This window comes from Pinus tabuliformis, chromosome 6, assembly GCF_031772625.1.
Source record: "Pinus tabuliformis cultivar Carrire ecotype Pingquan chromosome 6, CPIR1, whole genome shotgun sequence".
Classification (NCBI taxonomy): Eukaryota; Viridiplantae; Streptophyta; class Pinopsida; order Pinales; family Pinaceae; genus Pinus; species Pinus tabuliformis.
In genome coordinates, this window is record NC_142292.1 from 2,067,965,711 (window position 1) to 2,067,987,112 (window position 21,402).

Sequence of the window (21,402 nt, forward strand, 5' to 3'; positions counted from 1 at the left end):
AACCGATAGATAGAGAGTGATCAAATATTTTGAAATACAAACATTTTCTCACATTTTACACTAAAAAAACAAAACTGCATCTTACAATAATTGATTCATCATTCCTCAAAAAACTTATATATCCAAAATTGAGATAAAGATATGTTACTATTAATCATTACTCTTTTCTATTATATATTAAAACTTTTAATTATCCTAAATAATTAAGATATTAAATTTAAAATATTTAAAAATCATTTATATTCGAAATATTAAATACAATTTATATTAAAACATTTTCTATATTTATAAATAACTATTTATATTTACATTCTTAAACTTTTTAAAATACTTCCCTAACTATATAAATATATAAATTTTAGATAATATATCTTTTTTATCAATATTCCCCTACACTAAACTCCCCCTCTTAAAAATACATAAATATACAAGGTTTCATATAATAAATCTATCATATCAATATTCCCAGTGCATTAAACTTCCCCTCATGAAAATATACAAGATTTCATATGATAAATCTATCATATCAATATTCCCAATTCACTAAACTCTTAAAAATATACAAAATTTCATATGATAAATATATCACATCAATATTCCCAATACACTAAATTCCTTTTAAAAATGAATAAATATGTAAGATCTCATACCATATAGACTAAACCCTCTCTTAAAAATGCTTTCCATAACTCTTTCTCCTAAATAATGATGAACACAAAAATAAATAAACAAAATTATTATGATTGATTCTTATAATATACATTCACTTTCTATAATGAGTAAATAATTCTTAAATGTACTATGGTTTTATCATCTACAAAGATTGCAAACTCATTAACCATTAATTGCCCTTCATCATTTCCCTCAAAACATTTTGAAATTGAAATGCAAATTGGGTACCTAGCAAACCTTTGTCCCAAAGACACGATATACGACAAATACTTGACAGGTGGGACTGAGTGTCGAGGAAGTGGTTGAGATCGAACGGTTGTAAAGAGTCAACTAGTTAGTTGAGTGGACATGACGTGTCCTGTCTACCAAATAATTGTATGGCACACCCATAAAAACCGTTTAAAATATTAAAGGACGTACACGTCATCAGCTGAAGCTGTTTATTAAATAATAATTAGCTTTCGCAGAAACCCAAGTTGCCCCAGATGAAATGAAATGGGAGGCAAATGAATCCGAAATTAAATGACGACGCGCGGGGATTTAGTCCTGCGAAAGGTCCCGGAACGGAAGGGTTTGGTCACATATAAAATACTAAACATTCTTCTGGCAGAGAACGGAAGTAGAGCTGTTTGGCAGGAGGACTGAAGGATTTCAGACTTCAGACTGTGCTGTACGTCTCTTCATTCCAATGGAAGAGCAGGATCAGGCTGAGTGAGAAGCCGAAAGCCGTATTTTGGTACCAAGTGGCTGCTTGTCTTCCAGAGCACGGCTATGCTGTGGTTTTAATGAATAAGCTTTTGAAATTAGCAGAGATTTTATGTTTACCTAACCGCGGCTCTGTTATGTAATCCAGCCAGAGGTATTGAATTTAGGTTTTTTTGCGTAATGAAAATGGCGGCACAAAGCAACAGCAATAATCCGGCGGCCGTGCCGGTAAGCGAGGTGTATTGGAGCCTGGTGGAGAAGGCTGACAAGAAATTCGCTCGCGTTAGGGATTTGCCGGCCTACGGCCGGAGCAGGTACGACTCTTATTTCCACAAGGTCTTCAAGGTTTACACTAAATTGTGGAAGTTTCAGCAGGAGAACAGACAGAAATTGGTGGAGGCGGGTCTCAAGCGCTGGGAGATCGGTGAAATTGCGTCCAGGATCGCCCAGCTTTATTACAGCCAATACCAGAGGACAAGCGAGGCGAGTTACCTGTCGGAGTCTTATATCTTCTACGAGGCGATCTTGAGCCGCGAGTATTTCAAAGAGAGCGGCCAGGATCTTGGCTTGGCTAACAAGCAGCTCCGGTGTTATGCCCGCTTCATTCTCGTCTGCCTCATGCTCAATCGCAGGGAGATGGTCCAGCATCTTCTTAACCAGTTTCGGATGCTTGTCGATGAATATCGCCGGACTTTTCAGGTAAATTCTAATGCAACATAACTGGTAACTTTATTTTTCAAAATTTAGGGGCTAATATTTGCTCTTTCGCTCTTTCCATAAAAGATTTGCTACTTCATGATGTGGACTGTAAACTAGAAATTAATTACTCCTTTTCTATAAAATATAGAAATTACTTGAAAATTTAGAAAAGCTCGCAAAATTTCTACCATACCTTTAAAGTTAACGACTTTTTCGGGGATTATGAAGAACGTTAACCACCACCACCACCACCACCAGTATGAAAAAATTTGATATAAGTGTTAAAACAGTCAAAATTTTATGGTATATATAGTATACTTTAAAATATATAATATTTCCATAAAGGATTTGCCAATTCATGATAGTTACCACAAACTTGAAACTATTGTACATTACATGCTCTCTATAAATTATAGAGAAAATTATGGAAATTTGACCATAACCGTAACGTTAACAGCATTTCTGGAAGTTAAAAAAATTCATCAAATTTCTACGTTTATATTTATAGTACGAAATTAGTTTACTTAAATGTTAAAACAGCGAAATGCTTGCAATTTTTTTTACTGAATCCTTCAACTTAATATTTTTGAGAATTATAAAGATTCATCAGATTAATTCTGCTACTTAAACCAGTCTAGTATTTTTGTGAATCCTACAGAGAACTTGAAAACAGAAAGTTCTCCAGATTTTTAACCAAATATTTGTAGTTGACATTTATCGGGGATTATAAAGATTTGTCAATTTCTACCTTTGTACTTAAAAACAGTAAAATTTTCTATAAAATATAGAATACCTAAAGATTTAGAAAATTCTGCATTTTTTTACCAAATTTTTATAGTTAGCATTTTAGAGGATATAAAATGATCAGTTTTCTACATTTAGGGAAACCTTTATGGGAAAACCAAGGATGCTTCTCCACATTCATGAATGGCATCTTTAGTAAACCTGTCTGTGTATACTAGCGCACCTTACCCAGAGAGATTTCAACTGGGCACCTGCTGGCATGGAACTATGCTGGTCAACATTGCTGACAACGGTTGAGCTAACCCTGTGGGCTAAATTTCTACATTTATGCTTCTGTAATGTGGAATTATTGTATATAGGTTGAAATGGTCAAATACTTCTGTAAAATTTAAAAGATTTTGCAATTTTTTTACTAAATCTTTACAGTTAACATTTTGAGGATTATAAAGATCCACCAAGGTCTCTACAATTTGTAATAAAGATATCGTTCCTTAACCTGGAAACAAATAACTAATTATGAAGTCCAATGATAGACATGTTAGGTATCTGTTCAGTGCAGAATGGTTAGTTGAAAGCTTGTTCGTTCTGCTTACTATTCCCCAAGCTGATGAAGGTGCTGTTTGAGAAATACTAAATGATTTGCAGTCATGCAATTTCTATTTTATTAGCAAAACCGTTGAATTTGAAACATTTAAGTTACAAATCATTCTATCCATTAAGTTATCTTTATCTGTTGGTTTTTGTCTAATGTAAAATTTACATAGTAGAAGAAACATGTGCACACTCACACAGACACATTGTTAAGATTAACATGGAACTCCACAAATCAAATGTTCTTACAACTATCATGCTATAGAAAACAAAATATTGCCACAGGATAAGGGATAACCAAGGCACCTTGCCTCCAGCCCCCTCCAAAAAAGGGAAAGAGGCGAAGACTCATTTTGAACATTGGGCTCATTTGAAAGTACACGAAGGATGAAAGAAGATGACACAAACAAAAGTCAAGGAAAAATCAAAAGCCTTTTGCCATGGTGAGAATGCTATCAGAATAAAATCTGAAGGCTTTGGATTGTAGGTGTGAATCTTTGGATGAATATAGTTTTACATTGGGTGGACTCAAGTAATTGCTAGAAGAGAGAATATGGGAGGGATTCAAAAGCTTTTCTTGAAGTTAGAATAAACAAACAGAAAGTGTACTCGATCAGTCTAGTGCTTGTAGCATGTTCAACTATCAGACTAGCACAATGCAAAAGATCTTGACATCCATGGATTAGAAAATCAAATAGGTTTTTCATTTGTCTATTTCTTCTCAAAGGTGACAAGCTCAATATGGTTCCAACTCCTGAAACCAACTATTATAAACTGGAGAAAGGACGAACGAATAAAGTAGATGACTGGTGAGTGATGGGCAGATTTTTGTATTCTCTGGCAGGGATGGTTAGGTGAAATGATAAATCATTCAGTACCAAGATCTAGACAAACTTTTCTTCAATTACTCTACACAAGCTATTTTATGCATTCAACACGATTAAGTTACAGTAGCTCTACAGATGAAGAATATTGTGCCAGTGGAAAGTTATGCTGATTTTACTTGATAATGGTGGGACCACAAAATTACCCTTGAAAGTTTATTTTTCACTTTATTTCAATTGCATTGGATAATTTCAATTTCCAATTATCTTCTTAGTTGGTTATATGTTATCAAATATTATCTTGAGTTTCAGCCATACCAACATTGTGTGCAGAGGATAGGATTTGAGATTTTCTTTTGTCTCGCATTGTCTTCTAAAGTTATAAATGGTGTTTACGATTTTTATTGCCAAGCTAGGGGTTAGCTTGGTTGAGTGGGTGCCTAAATAGGGTCATTGAGGGGCTAAGTACTGAAAATTATGCCTCAAGATCCCAGCCTGCACCTCCCACATGGTGAGAGGGCTTCAAGAAGCTGCAGTCTGTGGTGCAGTGTTTGGGTGCTCGTTGACATGTTGGCAGCTAAAGCTGCTGGTTGTTTGGAATGCCCTGGGAGTGTCCCAGAGAGGAGGCCAGATCCAGGATTGGGGCTCCTGGAATGCTTTTGAGCACTTGAAAGTGTTTAGTTCTAGCTTCAAAGCTCGTGTATATGGGGGGACCTTGAAACAGGTGCTCCCATTCTTGGGAGGAATCCTGTGTTATAGAGTCAAAAATTCACATATACAATATGAATCATGCCATGTTCTTGAAGAAAATTCATATATACAATATGATTCATGACATGTTCATGAAGAATGAAAAACTTTTGATGTGCATATGCCTTAGGCTGTCTCAACATCAAGGAAATCCAAGTCCTTTGGTGTAAAAATAGGACCCTTCTTGACTAGCTAAGTGGATGTTGGATCTATGTAGCCCAATCCAATTGCTTTATTATCCATGCCATTTGCAGCAATGATGTTGGATTTTGTACTCTATATTCTATAATGTACATTATTTGTTATTAGATAATAGCAGTAGGCTACCAAACGAGCCAGTCAGCCATACTTTTCCCTTGATACTTTTAACTCACCTAATTTTCTTGTCTTGCATTGTCTTTTAAAATTATAAATGGTGTTTACGATTTTTATTGGCAAGCTAGGGGTTAGCTTGGTTGAGTGGGTGCCTAAATAGGGTCATTGAGAGGCCAAGTGCTGAAAATTATGCCTGAAGATTGCAGCCTGCACCTCCCACATGGTGTGAGAGCTTCAAGAAGCTGCAGTCTTTGTTGGAGTGTTTGGGGGCTCGTTGACATGTTGGCAGCTAAAGCTGCTGGTTGTTTGGAATGCCCTGGGAGTGTCCCAGGGAGCAAGCCAGATCCAGGATTGGGGCTCCTGGAATGCTTTTGAGCACTTGAAAGTGTTTAGTTCTAGCTTCAAAGCTTGTGTATATGGGGTTACCTTGAAACAGGTGTTCCCATTCTTGTTAGCAATCCTGTGTTATAGAGTCAAAAACTCACATATACAATATGAATCATGGCATGTTCTTGAAGAAAATTCATATATACAATATGATTCATGACATGTTCATGAAGAATGAAAAACTTTTGATGTGCATATGCGGTGGGCTGTCTCAACATCAAGGAAATCCAAGTCCTTTGGCGTAAAAATAAGACCCTTCTTGACTAGCTAAGTGGATGTTGGATCTATGTAGCCCAATCCAGTTGCTTTATTATCCATGCCATCTGCAGCAATGATGTTGGATTATGTACCTTATATTCTATAATGTACATTATTTGTTATTAGATAATAGCAGTGGGCTACCAATTGAGCCAGTCAGCCATACTTGGCCCTTGATATTTTTAACTCGCCTAACTTGCTTCACTCGACGTGACTCGGCATTCCTGCCATATTTGACTTTCACGATCAATAGTTTCCATTCCTGCTCTTTTTCTGTTAAAGAGGGCCTCGGATTGTTGAGGAGTCACTCACTTCACGATGCTGATCCTGCAGCGACGATCAACAATACCTTTGCTTTAGTCTACTCAGCATCTAGCGATGATCTGGTAGAGTGAGGTAGGCATCATGATCAAATTTGTTCTTTTTGATTTATTTATTTATTATTATTTAATTTGTTACAAGGCTGCACTTAGGCTGTTGCAGGTCCTTGCGGCCTTGTCTCAGGGCTTCTGCAGCCTTGAGACAGGCCCCGGGGGGGTGCAACAGACCGAGTGCCACCTGAATGGCTGACATATAAATTGGAAAAAAAAGATTAGATGTGTGATTAAAAAAAAAAATTTAAATTTAAATTTAAAGTAAATTAGATTTTGAATTGTGAATCATAAAATAAAATTTAAATTTAAGTTTATCTTTTTAATTTTTTTTTTGAAATGTGGTATGATTTGGCCTTAGATGTGTGATTAAATAAAAAATTTAAATTTAAAGTAAATTAGATTTTGAATTGTGATTCATTAAATTAAATTTAAATTTTAAGTTTTTCTTTTTAATTTTGTTTTCTTGAAATTTGGTATGATTTTGCCTGTTACAGGCCCTGCATCTCAGGGCTTCTGCGGGCCCTAAGACAGGCCTGTGGGGGCCTGCAACAGCTCGAGTGTCGTCTGAGTGGCTGGATTACAAATTAAATCAAATTAAATTTTGTTTTTTTTTGTTTGTTTGTTTGTTTTTTTTTTTAAATTTGGTATGATTCAGCCTATTACAGGCCTCGCAGGCTTGTAATTGGCTGAATCAGAACAAATTTAAAGTAAAAAATTATTTGTTTTAGTTTTTTATTTTTGTAAGCTTGGTAGGACTACATCTTCATCATATCCAACTTCTCACCCCGATCGGGGGATAGCACAAGATTTGAACCCAAAACTTCTGGTTTTGTTAGACCATTGCCAATTGAGTTACCCCAAGCTGACAATTTTTTTATTTAAATTTGGTATGATTCAGCCTATTACAGGCTTTGCAGGCCAAATCATACCAAATCAAATAAAAAATAAAATAAAAATAAAAATAAAAATAAAAATCTAATTAATCACCATTTAAAAAGGCATGCAACAGGACCTCTGTCCAGGCAGAGGGGTTGTTGCAGGCTTTTTGTGGCCTTGAGATAGGCCCACAGAGGCCTGTAACAGCCAGATTGTGGCTGCACATTGTGGCTATCACAAGCCTCTGCGGCCCTTTTTTTATTGCAGGCGTCTGCAATTTTTTTTTTTAATATAATTTTTGTTTGAAATCAGATTGTCATCTTGATTCTTGATCCATAATTCCATGGCTCCTAAGGCAAAATCCAAGTCTAGAAGGCCTCTTGATGAAGCCTGGGAATATGGTACCTGTGAAGATCCCAATTCTGGCTCCTAAGGCTAAATCCAAGTCTAGAAGGCCTCTTGATGAAACCTGGGAATATGGTATCTGTGAAGATCCCAATTCTGACGTGAGAGTCAAGAGCAACTTTTGTCTGACTATGGTGTCTAGGGGCATAAATAAATTGAAATACCACCTGGCTAGGATAGTGGGTAGAGATCAATGTTACTTGGGAGCAGGAGCGGGAGCGACCATTTTCAGAAGCTCCCGGTTTGGGAGCGAATCGGGGAGCGATTTTTTAAAAATATATATATTTTTTATATTTTTTAATTTTTGATACATATATGTCAACAAAAATATGTAGAATGATGAAATAGACATAAAAAACATAAAAAAACATAAATTGATCATTGAACCATATCACATCAATCATCTAGAAATTATAATCGTCATCAACCATGTCCACAAGTTAGTAAAATACATATTACAACTGCAACATATTGAGTCTTATAAATCATGATTCATCAAATTCAATATTAAAGTTTCAACTTCAAGCTTTTAGAATTGAAAATTCAATAACATTTATCATCATTGATCACCAAAGTAACAAGTTGTACTTGTAAGCCAAGTTTAACCATTACAAGAAGTAATATCGAAGATATTTCTAAGTCCTAACTTCTAACTGTTAACATGATATGAAATGTTAAAAATTTATAAAATGAAACATGAATAATGAGATGAAATGAAACAACTTTAGTCTTTCACAAAGCATCATATTCATAATTCACAATCATTACCAATGAGTTATAATTGCCAAGGCCCAACTTCAAACTTCAAATTTTCATTGTCACAGTGATATAATGTTTACAAAAAATATCATAATGTCATAATGATATGAAAGAGTCAAGAGTCAAGAGTCAAGGACTCAAAACTCAACAGTTATGAAAACTAAAGTCTAATAGAAACTAAAAAAGACAAGTAAACTGTAAATCTACAATTGGCCCTTGCCACGAGAGTCTCCAGGAGTATAAGCAGGTCGTGGTGGTCTTCTAGGAGTCTCCCGCACAGGCCGACGACCAGAACTAGAGCCTCCACGCGAGGGTGTTGATGGAGGTGGCGACAGCAATGGAACAAGACTCGGGCCCCGAGAACTGCTACTAGATGGTGGAGGTGGAGGTGGCATGGCTGCTGCAGCTGCTTCATTTTCATCTCGTACAAGCTCCTCTTCTAGTTCTTCCATATGTACAATGCCATCCTCCAAATTGTCGTCCTCAGGGTGATTGTCCCAAATTTTATATGTGGGATCTTCATTAGCCCGATCACAGTAATGGCTCAACAACCTCAAGTTGTAGTGCACATAAACCAAGCTTTCTGCTCGGTTTTCGTTGAGCCTGTTTCTTTTCACATTATGTATATAACTGTAGGTGCTCCAACACCTCTCTGCAGAAGAAGAATTTACAACCTGTGAAAGAACTTTTTTTGCCAATTTTGGCAAAAGTCCGTGGCCGCCATATGTTTCCCACCATGTGAGAGAATCAAATTTATCTTTGTCGTCCATTGCATGGAAGTTACCATACAAACCACTGCCACTGAAGTACCTATTTCAACTCGCACAGCTGCACATTCCTCCCTGTCAGGCACCAACTTTTCTAATGCTTCTAGATATCCTCTAGTTACCTCTTGATCTAAATGGGGTTTGGTCCTAACACCACCCCCTGCTGCATGTTTGCCCAACCAAGATTCTGAGTAGTATTTTGGCGTAAGGATATACGCCAAGCAATGTAGTGGAAGGTTAAGCCTATTCCACCGTTCACATTCACAATCATGAATCAGTTTGTGCAAGTTGGGATCTTTATTATGAACAATGTCTTTTATTTCCCCCAACATGGTATCCATTTGCTCATACACCTCGCCAATCACTGGTTTGTCTGTATCTGCAAACCGAATCATGTTATAAATTGGCTTGGTGAAATCCAATACCTGTCTCACAGTTGTCCAAAACTGCCCATCAAGAGCGGCCTCCTCCACCGTTTCAAAACCTGCCATGTCAGCTACATTTGTAGCCCTTTCCTTTAACACCTGCCAATGTGGACTTGATACCATGCTAGCTAATGCCTCTCTTACCTTCAAAAGGCGCCTGAAGGTGAGGTAATAGCTACCAAATCTAGTCCTCGCAATTTTCAGCAACTCCAATCTCGAGTGACTGCGGAAAAGGCCATGGGTATTGCTATGATTTGTAATAAATTTTATCATTTTTTTTCCTTTCTTGTACAAATCACCAATCCATTGGTATTGTTCATTTTTGTTTTTGACAATATCATGCAACAGAAGGTTCAATGTGTGAACCAAACATCCAGACCAAAATATGTTCGGGTATTTATCCTCAATAATTGCTCCCGCTGCCTTACAATTAGGAGCATTATCAGTGATGACTTGGATGACATTGTATGGGCCAATACGCTCAATTGTTTCAAGCAATGCTTCTACAATGTTGATAGTGGTCTTGAACTTGTCTGAGTAATCATGTGCAGCTAGAAAGATGGGACCACTTCGGGACACAGCAAGAACACTTATCAATGGCTTGCCTTTTACATTTGTCCATCCATCAGATACAATGGACACCCCATTGTCAGTCCAAGAACTTGTCATTTTATTCAAAGAATGTGATATTTTTGCTTTTTCATGATCAAGGCCAACAGTTCTTGCCTTGTCATACCCAGGGCTCTTGTATCCTTTAGGGGCATCATTTATGGCAGAAACCATTTCGTGCCAATAAGGTGAGCGTAGAACATTGAATGGTATCCCACATGCATAGAGGAACCTGTAAACTTTTGAATCCACATCATTCCTACACCCCTCATCAAGGAAATCTGATATGGTTCTACGCCTTAAAGATGATGACCCTGTGCCTCCATGTCCATATCCACTGCCTTGGGAGGATGCTGAAGGAGTTCTTTGTGATGGTGAGATTGGTTCAAAGAAACCCCTTGATCTTTTTGTTCTGTATTGGGCGTCCTCCTCTTCCTTTATGTATTTGGCTCTATCTGCTGTTGACACCGCTGCACAAGTTTTGATTCCTATTTGTTTCTCTCCATCCCATGGCCTTTTCCCGCAGAGGTGTCTTCTAGCACGGGTGTATGAGCCTGTGTAATCAATGTTGCAATGGGGGCAATGAAATTTAGTGGTTCCACCCCCTCTCCTTGTTTCAGCCCTGTGAACATATTTCCACAATGGAGTTTGGTCTTGTTTAGTTTTTTGAGGGTCATGTTCACCCTCCTCCACCTCGTCCTCACTGGGGTTTTCACCCATTTGACTTCCTCCGGCTTCTTCATCCACCTCTTCAGTTTCAGGCCCCCTCCGTTTCCTACTCTCCACCACCATAATAACCATAAAAGGGACCAGGAAGAGGAAAATGCCAATAAATATCCCCAGGTCCATGGTGTTTGATGTTTGTAGGGTTTGAGTCTTGAATCTGCAAATTAATTTAGTTTATTGGGATTAATTCATTTAATTTATTAATTTAATTTAAATACATGATCTTTAAACTCAAACAGGTAAATTAAACTAACCAAATTAACTACCTAACCAGCTAAACTAACTAAATGATTAAGTTACTTACCTCTGCAGGCTTGCTCCTCGCTCCTTGGCACTTGCTCCTCGCTCCTCAGCTCTGGCTCCTTGCTCCTCAGCTCTTGCTCCTTGCTCCAGCTCTCAATCTCTTGCTCAATGAAGTTGAAATGAAATTTTTTTGGCCCATTGGGCTTATAAAATAATTTTTTTTTCTAAAATTTTTAGAAATTTCGGGTCCGACGGATTTTTTTTTTTATTTTTTTATTTTTATTTTTATTTTTATTTATTTATTTATTTATTTATATATATATATATATATATATATATATTTTTTTTTTTTTATTTCTCTGCTAAACCGCTCCCGGCCCGTCTAAAATCGCTCCCGGAGCGTTTTTTAATGCCCGATCGCTCCCGGGCATTAAAAAACGCTCCGGGAGCGCGGAGCGCAAATTTTTTTACAGGAGCGCGCTCCCGACCCGCTCCCGCCCGGAGCGCGCTTCGGGAGCGGGTTCGAAGGGGGGGGGGCGCTCCCCCGCAACACTGGTAGAGATGCAGTGATTTGTGATCTTTTCCCTCCGGAAGTGGCAATCCAAATGCAAGCTAATTTGAATGCCATTCAGCGACAGCATGCTAAGAGAGCAAGAATGAAGTGTGAGGCTGCAACAATGGGTGGATTTCAGACATAGTCACAGGTTCAGCATGTTCCTATGGGTTCTGCACCATCAAATGTTGTATGAAATGCATGTCATATAATATCTCCTTTCTTGCTTCCTCGCACTGATTTTGGAATCTCAGCTAAGCTTGGAAAGTTGTAAAGAAAAAAAGGGAGGCGGATTTGGCAGTAAGGAGGTATTGGTATCATGATAGCTGCCCATTTAACTATATAAAGTTACCACTCTTTCATCCCATGGTAGATGCAATTGCATGTGTTGGCCTTGGCTACAAAGCACCTTCCAATGATTCACTTAGGGAGAAAGACCTTAGTGATGTGTTTGAATCTGTCAAGGCACAGTTGGACAGCATTAAAAACTCATGGAAGACCACTGGGTGCACAATTATGTCAGATGGGTGGACAAGTCAGAGGGGTAGAACAATCATCAACTTTATTGTCGCTTGCTTTAAAGGAACCATGTTCCTAAAGTTCATTAATGCATCTTAACTCATGGAAGACCACTGGGTGCACAATTATGTCAGATGGGTGGACAAGTCAGAGGGATAGAACAATCTTCAACTTTATTGTCGCTTGCTTTAAAGGAACTATGTTCCTAAAGTCCATTAATGCATCTTAATATGTAAAGGATGCAAATTTGATTTTTACAATGTTGTCAGAGGTTGTGGAGGGAGTTGGGGTAAAAAATGTTGTCCAAGTAACCACAGCCAATGCTGCAAATTATGTGGCAGCTGGAAGAATGCTAACCAAAAAATATTCTACCATTTTTTGGAGACCATGTGCTGTCCATTGTATAGACACTTGATTATAGAGGACATCAGAAAGTTGCCATGGGTGCAAGATGTTGTTGTAGAGTGCAAACAAATAGCCAAGTACATTTATGACCATGCTTGGGTGCTAAGTCTTATGAGAGAATTCATAGAGGGTGAGCTCAGTCGGCCTGCTGTCACATGATTTTCCACTAATTTCCTCTCCCCCCCAAAGCCTTTTGAATGAGTACCAAGCTTTGAGACGGATGTTTTGTGGCCAACAATGGCTATTTTGGAAAGATTACACAATACCAAATGCCATGGCTGTGAAGGTGTCCGTTTTTAAAGAGGACTTTTGGGAGAAAGTCACTGAGATTGCTAGCTTAACCGAGCCCCTTGTGAAAGTCTTGAGGATCATGGATGGAGACAAGCCTCCAATGGGCTACATTTATGAGGGCATGGAAGAGGCCATCAAGGATTTTTATAGGGGAGATTCATCTAAATATCTCCCTATATGGGAAATTATTGATTCCAGGTATGACAGGCAGCTACATTCACCATTGCATGCAGTGGGAGCATATCTAAATTGAATCATATTCTATAATGAGGGGTCTAATATTCAAAAAGATCTCGAGGTGATGAGAGGTGTCATAATATACATTGAGAGGATGTTCCCAATCCAAGAAATTCAAGGCAAAATCCATTTGCAGTGAGGCATGTACAAGGAATCATCTAGCATGTTTGGATTTAGCTCAACCATATGGCTCAGGGACAAGAAAATGGCATGTAAGATTCAATTTTCAAATTCTATAAATTCTTTCAAGTATGGCATTGCAATTTGCAACACTCTAAACATTTTTGTTGTTTTTTTTTATAGCCAATTGGTAGATAGATTGTGGCACCAAGGCACTAGAATTGCAAGAATTTGCAATCCTAGTGCTAAGCCAGCCTTGCAGCGCTTCAGGATGTGAGTGCAATTGGTCAGTGTTTGAGCACATCCATAGAAAAAAGCGTAACAGGTTGGAGCATGAGCGGTTGTAGAAACTTGTCTACATCTATTACAACCTTTGGCTGCTAACTAAACAAATGTGTCCAAAGGATTTAGATCCATTTGCATTGGATGACATTGATCCTAGAGTTTGAATAGGTTGTGGAGGAGTTGCCTACTGATGATCTGAGTTGGCTTGATGAGGAGACATAGGATCCCTTTGGTCTGCCATTTTCTCAAATGGAAACTCCAAACACACCCTCCTCACAGTTGTTGTTTGAGCCCATGGATGTTGGCACTAGCTCCTCAAGAGCTTATTCTAGGCATTCTCGTGTTGATGCATGAGACATGACACTACACATGGAGACATTGTCTATTTTTGGTTTTCTAATTATGTTATGATTCATGGAAAACTTGCAAGTTGCTACCAATGCGTGACTTTTATTATGAAATCATTTTTTATTTTGCTTTTAAAATTTTTGAATACAAATCTCAATTGTGTTATGTTATAACTGATAACTTATATGATCATATTTTATGATATGATGTTATGGATTCTTGTGTAAAGTTTAAACCATGGTTTTATAACTTGTTTGTGTTGGAAATGCCATTAATTTATCTTTTATGCAAAAAAAGGAGATATTTTTTAGTTTTTTGCTATTTGCCGAGTTTGTAACCGTGTCTTCCCTAAGTTGCCGAGTGGTATGCCAGCTGAGTATTTGCCGAGTACGAGTCACGCAACATTGGATAATAGAAAGCAAAGAATTAAAAGATCAGAGAAGCAAGATTTGAGTTTCTTACCTTGTATCTGTTGATGCAAAGTCCAATATTATAGTGGTAAAATAGAAAATGAAACAAGTGCTTTTGTAGTAATTGATTGTGTTGTTTTAGAGTGGATTTTTACAATAACACTGTAGTTGTGCTTGCACGTCTGACCTAAGATGTAGATGACAAATTTTGTAAGATGAAGGGAATCTGTGCCAAAATTTTGTCATAGACCTGGCCAGAATGCTATGCCCAGATTATATTAACAAAATGATTGAAGGAATTAGAAATCCAAAGAAAGAAAATGACATTTAATTGTAAAAAATGAGCAATTGTTCCTGCCAGCATATTTCTTTCCTAAATTGCACTAGAAAAAGGCTAACAGTTGTGTGGGGGTTCTGTAACCTTTTAGCTGGCTAAAGGTGTGGCTTTGGATTTTCTAATATGGGAAACATCTCTTAGTGCACATCAGTAAGTCTCTAGTCACCTTTTCATTCTCATCAAATGTACCCATATCAGAAACAGATGTTGGGTTCAAAAGTATCCAGCAGCATGTAAATGGGATTGCAATTCCACATAGCACAATTACCTATCCCACATATCACAAACTGTTTCTCAAAGATGCATACTATTGACATATTTGTGGTCAGTAGTTGGATATCGATAAAGTTATCTTTGCTTGTTATTATTATACAGTTTTCACCATATCTGCTCTTGGACGGCCTCAGCTTTATTCATCATCTCAGAGATGTAGCCCATTGTGGTGTTTTTAACATTGACTATTCCAAAACATCGAAATTTGAAATGAAATGAAAATCAAGTATAATAATAAGAAATCATTGAAATGATTAGAACTTATGAAATTTGATTATGGAATCATTGAAATGAACTTTCAAATCACTGAAGAACCAGTGCACTTCCACAAAGGTGTTGGCCCTGAAACAATCTCTTTGGCGTCCTTCCAAAAAACAATTATTAAACACAAGAGAAGTAACACTCATGCCTTTGATGGTTTTGTTATATTCTGTTACTTTCCCCTTAGTTCCCACAAACATCTTATATAAGTTAAAATTTTCTAGGAAATCAAACAGTGCTAGAAGATAATATTTATTGCAAATCTGGTGATTGACGGATGAACAATTTCCTTGCCCAGTGTAGGTTCTTATAATACTAGGGAACCGAAGTGTGACTGCTTATGCTTTTAGCATTATCCACAATTTCTTTCATTTATTTGACTTTTTCAATGGATAGCACGACTTCGAAAATATGGAGGTGAGTCTCTTCTAGGAAATTCTAACGATAACCATATGATTGTTAGACTCATGACTTCTATCTAAAATATGGAGGTGGGTATCTTGAAATTCTAACAACCATATAGTTTGTTAGACTCATGAACTTGAAAGAGATATATAAAAAGAGGTGACTTGATTGTCATTTGCACACACACTTCACTCTTGATTTCTCTCCACTTGTCTTGGGTTTTAGTGGAAGAGAAGTCTAAGAGGAGGAAGCCCTAAACGCAGGTCTAGAAGGAGACCCTATTCGCTGTAAAAGAAGGATGCCCTAGCCGCAGGTCTTGTGAAGGTTTGGCCGCAGTTCAAAGGGAGATCTAGCACGGTGAAGGAGGCCTAACAGCTGACCCTAAATGCAGTCTTATCATACCCTAGATGCCCTAATCTATACGCTGTTTGAGACAGCCCTTAGACGCTGGAAAAGAGGCAGTAAAGAGGCTCTCTAACTCGCTGCCCTAACCAGCAAAGAAGGTAGGGACAGTGTGGGTGTTTTAGGGCTGTTAGAACCTCTTGGTGACTGCGTGGAGGGTTGTTCCATGCTACAAAGAGGCCGAGTTAGGTAAGGAGAATTGCGGACTGTTTGTGGGCAGCTTTAAGGTAAGGGTGACACTGTTTGGTTGGCTAATAGGTGACAGCAATCCCTGTGGTAGGCCGCAGGCCTTGCCTAACTAAAATAGGGATAGCGTGGAGGCTTCTTGGGCTGAAAAGTACCCAGAACAGTGACACGAATGGAGGAGACACTCCCTTGACAAGAACACAAGTTTTGAGGGATGTTTTAGGTGACTGTTTGAGGGTTGTTGTAGCACATGGGTGCCCTAACCAGTCACAGTAAGGAATAGCAGCAAACACAGTCTTCTACACCTCCTATCTGCTGTAAGAAAGAGACATTGTTGTGTTTTAGGTGCACATCTTGTCCGCTGTCCTAAAGACCAGCATGGTAGATACATAGGACAGCAAACATAGTGCTGCAATGTTTCATGGTGGATACATAGGACAGCAAGTACATAGTGCAGCAGTGGCACAACAAGACAATTATTAAACACAAGAGAAGTAACACTCATGCCTTTGATGGTTTTGTTATATTCTGTTACTTTCCCCTTAGTTCTGCATGCTGACAGCCAATGTGGTGAAACCCTTGATCAATTCTTTATATTCTTCAATAGTTCAGCAGAGAGAGAGATAGTACATATACATCAAAAGTCAACATTTTGATTTGTCAAAATAAGAGCAGAGATCTTCTCTAAGAAGATGACACATGAGGTAGCAGATCTGAACTCAGGTGAAGGCATACTGCTTCAACTGATTCTCCAAGGTGATTCCATCACCATGCTGCACCCATCACTGTGCTGCATCCATCCAAGCTGCACCCATCACTAAACAACATCCATCCAAGCTGCATCCAACACCATGCTACATTCATCAAATTGCTAGCTGCTCTAGTAATTCTGGTTGCAGCTTCAAACTCCCTTGACTGTGATGAATGGCTGATCTGAACAATCTCCAAACAGTCCTAAGACAGCAGCCCCAAGGTAGTCTTAGCTATGGTGCTATGGCCTGCGGCCTAGCACATAGCAACGCTGAAGAGAATGTCTTCAAAACATCACCAATGCATGTGATACTGTTTCTTCTCATTGCACTGAGATTGATGGACAATGTGATAAGGACAGTGACTTTACCAACCATGAAGGAGCGCACACACACACACACGCGCGCGCGCGCACACACACACACACACACACACACATATATATATATATATATATATATACCGAGACCTGTTGTGATATCACTGATATACATATTAATATTGCAAGGAGGCAGATCCATATACTGTGAGATAAGGCTCTATACACAGAAATGCTGAGATTGATATCACAGAAATTGTGACTATGTCAAGAATGAATCTAGCCCAGAATTCATATTAATACAGTGCCCTTATCTGAAGTCTTTTCTGCTCCATCCATCCGAGGTCTATCTTGACTACGTCTTTAATTTACAGGTATGCCGAGAATGATACAAGCACAGAATTCCTTGCGTCCTTCTGTTATGTGTTCCTTAGATCTGAGATCACCAGGAGACTAACCTGGGTACCCATTTGAGGTAGCAGTCAAACCCTGAATAGAAACCTCTCTGTGGTGCGGATCTGGGTCTTCTTCTTTTTGCTGTGTTTGAGGGTCTCTTGTGACAGCGAGTTAAGGTCCTTTCATGACCTGCGGCTAGGGTATTTAGTACTGCGAAAGAGAGCTTCTCCGTCAGCTGTGAATAGGCCTCCCTTGATCTGCGTTGAAGTTCCTTTATGCAGCGTATGGAAAACCTTCTCTTGACAGCGTTTAGGGCTTGCTAGAACACCAGCTCATGACAGCGTTTAAACCCTCATTGACTGCGGCTTAGATCCTTTCTTTCTCTGCAGCTATGACTCCTCTAGGACAGCGTTTAGGACCGTCTTAGGGTCTCTGCATTTAGGGCATATAGACACCGTTAGAACTTCTCCTTGCTGCACTTATAGAAACTTCTCCTTGCTGCACTTATAGAAGCCTCCTCCATGGCTGCATTGAGGTCTTTCTTCCATGACTGCTAGAGCAGTGTTAAGGCTTCTTGATTAGGGCTTTATTAGGGCTTAGGGCACTCCCTCTAGATCTCTCTTCATCAAAACCCAAAAAGGAATGAAGAGAGATCACAAGAGTGTGTGTCTAAAATGACTTGAAGACCACCTCTATTTAAAGTAAAACGCTGAGGATAAGGGGGGGCAATTTGGTTGCTGGCCGACCTTGACGAATTGTCACACAACACAAATAAATTCATATCTCCATGAATAAATGTCGGAATCGGATGATCTTTAGATCAATCCTACACCTCTCGACGAGAGGAATCCAAGAAAAGTAACAGCTGCCATAAATAAGAAGACCCACATGGAGTTTGGCCCTAGTTGCCAATTTTAACATTTGTACCTTGGTGTCACAGTGCCATCTGCATCAATTGTGGACTGCCATTAAGGGATTTTAGCATTTGATGAGAATGTTATAATAGGACAAAATATTTGCTATTACTTTCTTTGCATGAGAAATCAGAATGCTCATTCTTTTTGCCAATTTGTGCTTTCCAAGCCAGATTGAGATATAGGTATTATGGGGAGCAAAAATTTGTACATTACCACTCCCTGTGCAAAGATGAGTGGGAATAGGAGTTGGAGGATGCATGGGGTTAGAGTAATTTTCACTTGCAGTTGCACTCTGAGTTCTGGGTGGAATTTTAAATTCAATTTTTTATAGAGGGGGTTTCTATTACGGTCGAGCTGTGCCTGTCTGCTGGGATATATGGTTGAGTTTGGTTGGTGTTTAACATTGCGGGTGACATTTTTGCAAGCTTTAGCATCAAGCCTACTTATGCTGGAAATATGGTATTTAAATAGATTTATTCTCCCATTTCATTCTTTTTGGCAAAAACTTCATTTGACTTTATTACCAAGACCTTGAACCTTCTCTCACAGTAATTCTAGGCAATTTGTTTCTTCCTTAGCATTCTAATTCTTAGGGTTTTATGGGAAACTTACGTATAGGGATTTATTGTAAATTTTTTGCCTGGCAAGCAATTGACAAGACTGCAAGTCCAATAAAAAGTACAGGAAAAATGCAAAAAACGGACCATTAAAAAAGCCCTACAAGGCAACATAAAGAACCCTAATTGTAATGTGTAGGAACTCGCAACAGCATAAAGCTTTAATGGCAACAAAAAAAAGATGCAATCTTTTAGATTCTAGGTCCAATATTTGTTTGTAGCTGAGAAATTGTACAAGGAAGTGTGAAAAACCTTTTTGCAGGATTGTTGGAATGCTGAGCGAATCTATTAAAGCCTTTCTGCTGTTGAAGTGCAAGAACCTGCTTCCTTTACCCTAACTGAACATCAAAAACTATAGGTTTGTACTTGTGAATTCATCTTGTTTCCAGTTGGTAGAGCTGAGCAGAAATCAAGAAAAATTCAAAAAGCAGAGCAGAAAATGACCCAAAAGAACTAATTTTCTGGGCTATGCATAGAGGGGAGAGTTTTTTGACAGATCACCAATTTAAAGTTGTTTACCTGTCAATGACTCATTGAGTGCACACGGGTCAAAGTTCAAACATGTTCTTTATGAGAATCTCTATTGCTATTGTGGCTTTGGCCAATTTGTCCAGGTCAAACCTGGCGGGTCTTCTAATAGCGAGAAAACTGAAAGAATTGAGAACCTTGTATAAAAGATCTTACATATCATTTTCAGGTACATAAGGACAGGATGAAATACAGTGATGGCAAAAGCAGGACAATTCAATCTGAAAACAACAATGTTAATGTTAGGATCCAAGCTGAAAGGATATTGAAATTTGAGACCTTTGCAGAAGAAGATAATATATCCAGGATTCTAAAAGTTTTCAGTGTTACAAAACCTGAGTTGACCTGGAATATTTAGTGAAATCTTTGCACAAGAAGATCAGATTTCTAGGAATCCAAAAGTTGGTAGATGAAAGTGCAAGCGATGATTGAAAAGATCAAGGTTGTTGCAGAAAAGTTTCATAAGTTGAGTAGAAATGGGTTTAATTTAGCAAATAGAGGAATTTGGGGATTCTTTACAGGATACAATAACCTCAACCATTTGAAGAACTATAGAAAACTAGATTATAGGTTAGTGTAAGGTATTATTAAATCATAATACGTGTTTGTGCAAGGGACTAAACTCTGATAAAAACATCAAATATCAATGATTGATTCATTTGCTGTGTAAATATCAAAAAAAGAGGTTAGAGGACAGGATCAGGCCTGTCTTTGATTTGGGTACTGAATTCTTGTTTGAACTTTGAGGTTTTATTTAGAATTTAAACCATTTAGTGTGCATTATGGATTTGTACGATATCCAGCAGAGCTGGTTGGCGTTTTTCCCGTGTTTGATGTGTGTGCGCCTCTGCTTCCTGATTGCTTTGTGCAGGAGACTGATGCTAAAGAATGGAAGCGAATAGTGCAAGAAATTATTCGTTTTGTAAAAGCAGATACTGCATTTCAGAACAGCAGGCCTTTACGATACAATGTGCGGCTTGATCCCCATCCAAATTCACATCCTTCTGTTGCTAGCTTGGAAGGAAGACAGGATTTAAAATTAAGAGATGCATTACTGACAAGCTATCATCATAATGAGGTTAGAAAACTTTCCATGCTTCTACAATGGACAGAGGATATATGTGTTGAAGAGCATTTCTAGTTGCTAGTCTGATTTGGACTGCAAACTTTTGCTAGAGTCTAATGTTTCAGGTTAAAATTTTTAATGCAACTTGAAGTTTTCTACATTTCAAGGCATCTTCAGTTATTGTTTAATTGGCTGTCCATTTCTTGGTGTGTTTTTTGACAGATAAAATTTGCTGAGGTTACTCTTGACACTTTCAGAATGCTCCAGTGTTTAGAGTGGGAGCCAAGTGGGATATTCTATCAGCCGCGAACAACAGAGTCAGGAATGAATGGATCATTCAGTGGACAAGTTTCAGGCCGCATGAATCCTATGGACGATATAACCGATCCAACTTTGCCCCCAAATCCACGCAAAGCTATCCTATATCGGCCCACCGCTATGCATTTTCTAGCTGTATGTAGTAATGGCTTACAAGTTCTAAATAAACTCCCATTCTCTATCTTTTCAGTATTATTATAGAATGCCATTCAATACACAATGTAATCTCCATACCATCTCACTCAATATTGGTTGGCCTTTACATGATTACAAATCAAGAGCAATATGATTGTTGTTGTCTGTTTCTTGATTTGCCATAATATACATATG

At 38.2% G+C, this 21,402-nt stretch overlaps 1 protein-coding gene across 2 annotated transcripts in view; it reads left to right on the forward strand.

Annotated features, from left to right (window-relative positions):
• The first annotated feature begins 1,189 nt into the window (after positions 1-1,189).
• Positions 1,190-21,402, forward strand: part of LOC149267516 (uncharacterized) — a 47,304-nt gene continuing 27,091 nt past the window's right edge. The window contains exons 1-3 of one of the 2 annotated variants that reach the window (XM_089433320.1): positions 1,190-2,076; positions 20,560-20,766; positions 20,977-21,207. In XM_089433320.1, the coding sequence (XP_089289446.1) occupies positions 1,558-2,076; positions 20,560-20,766; positions 20,977-21,207 (957 nt within the window). In that variant the 5' untranslated portion in view covers positions 1,190-1,557. The remainder of the gene's footprint in view (positions 2,077-20,559; positions 20,767-20,976; positions 21,208-21,402) is intronic. The other variant, XM_089433321.1, reaches the window with a different exon arrangement.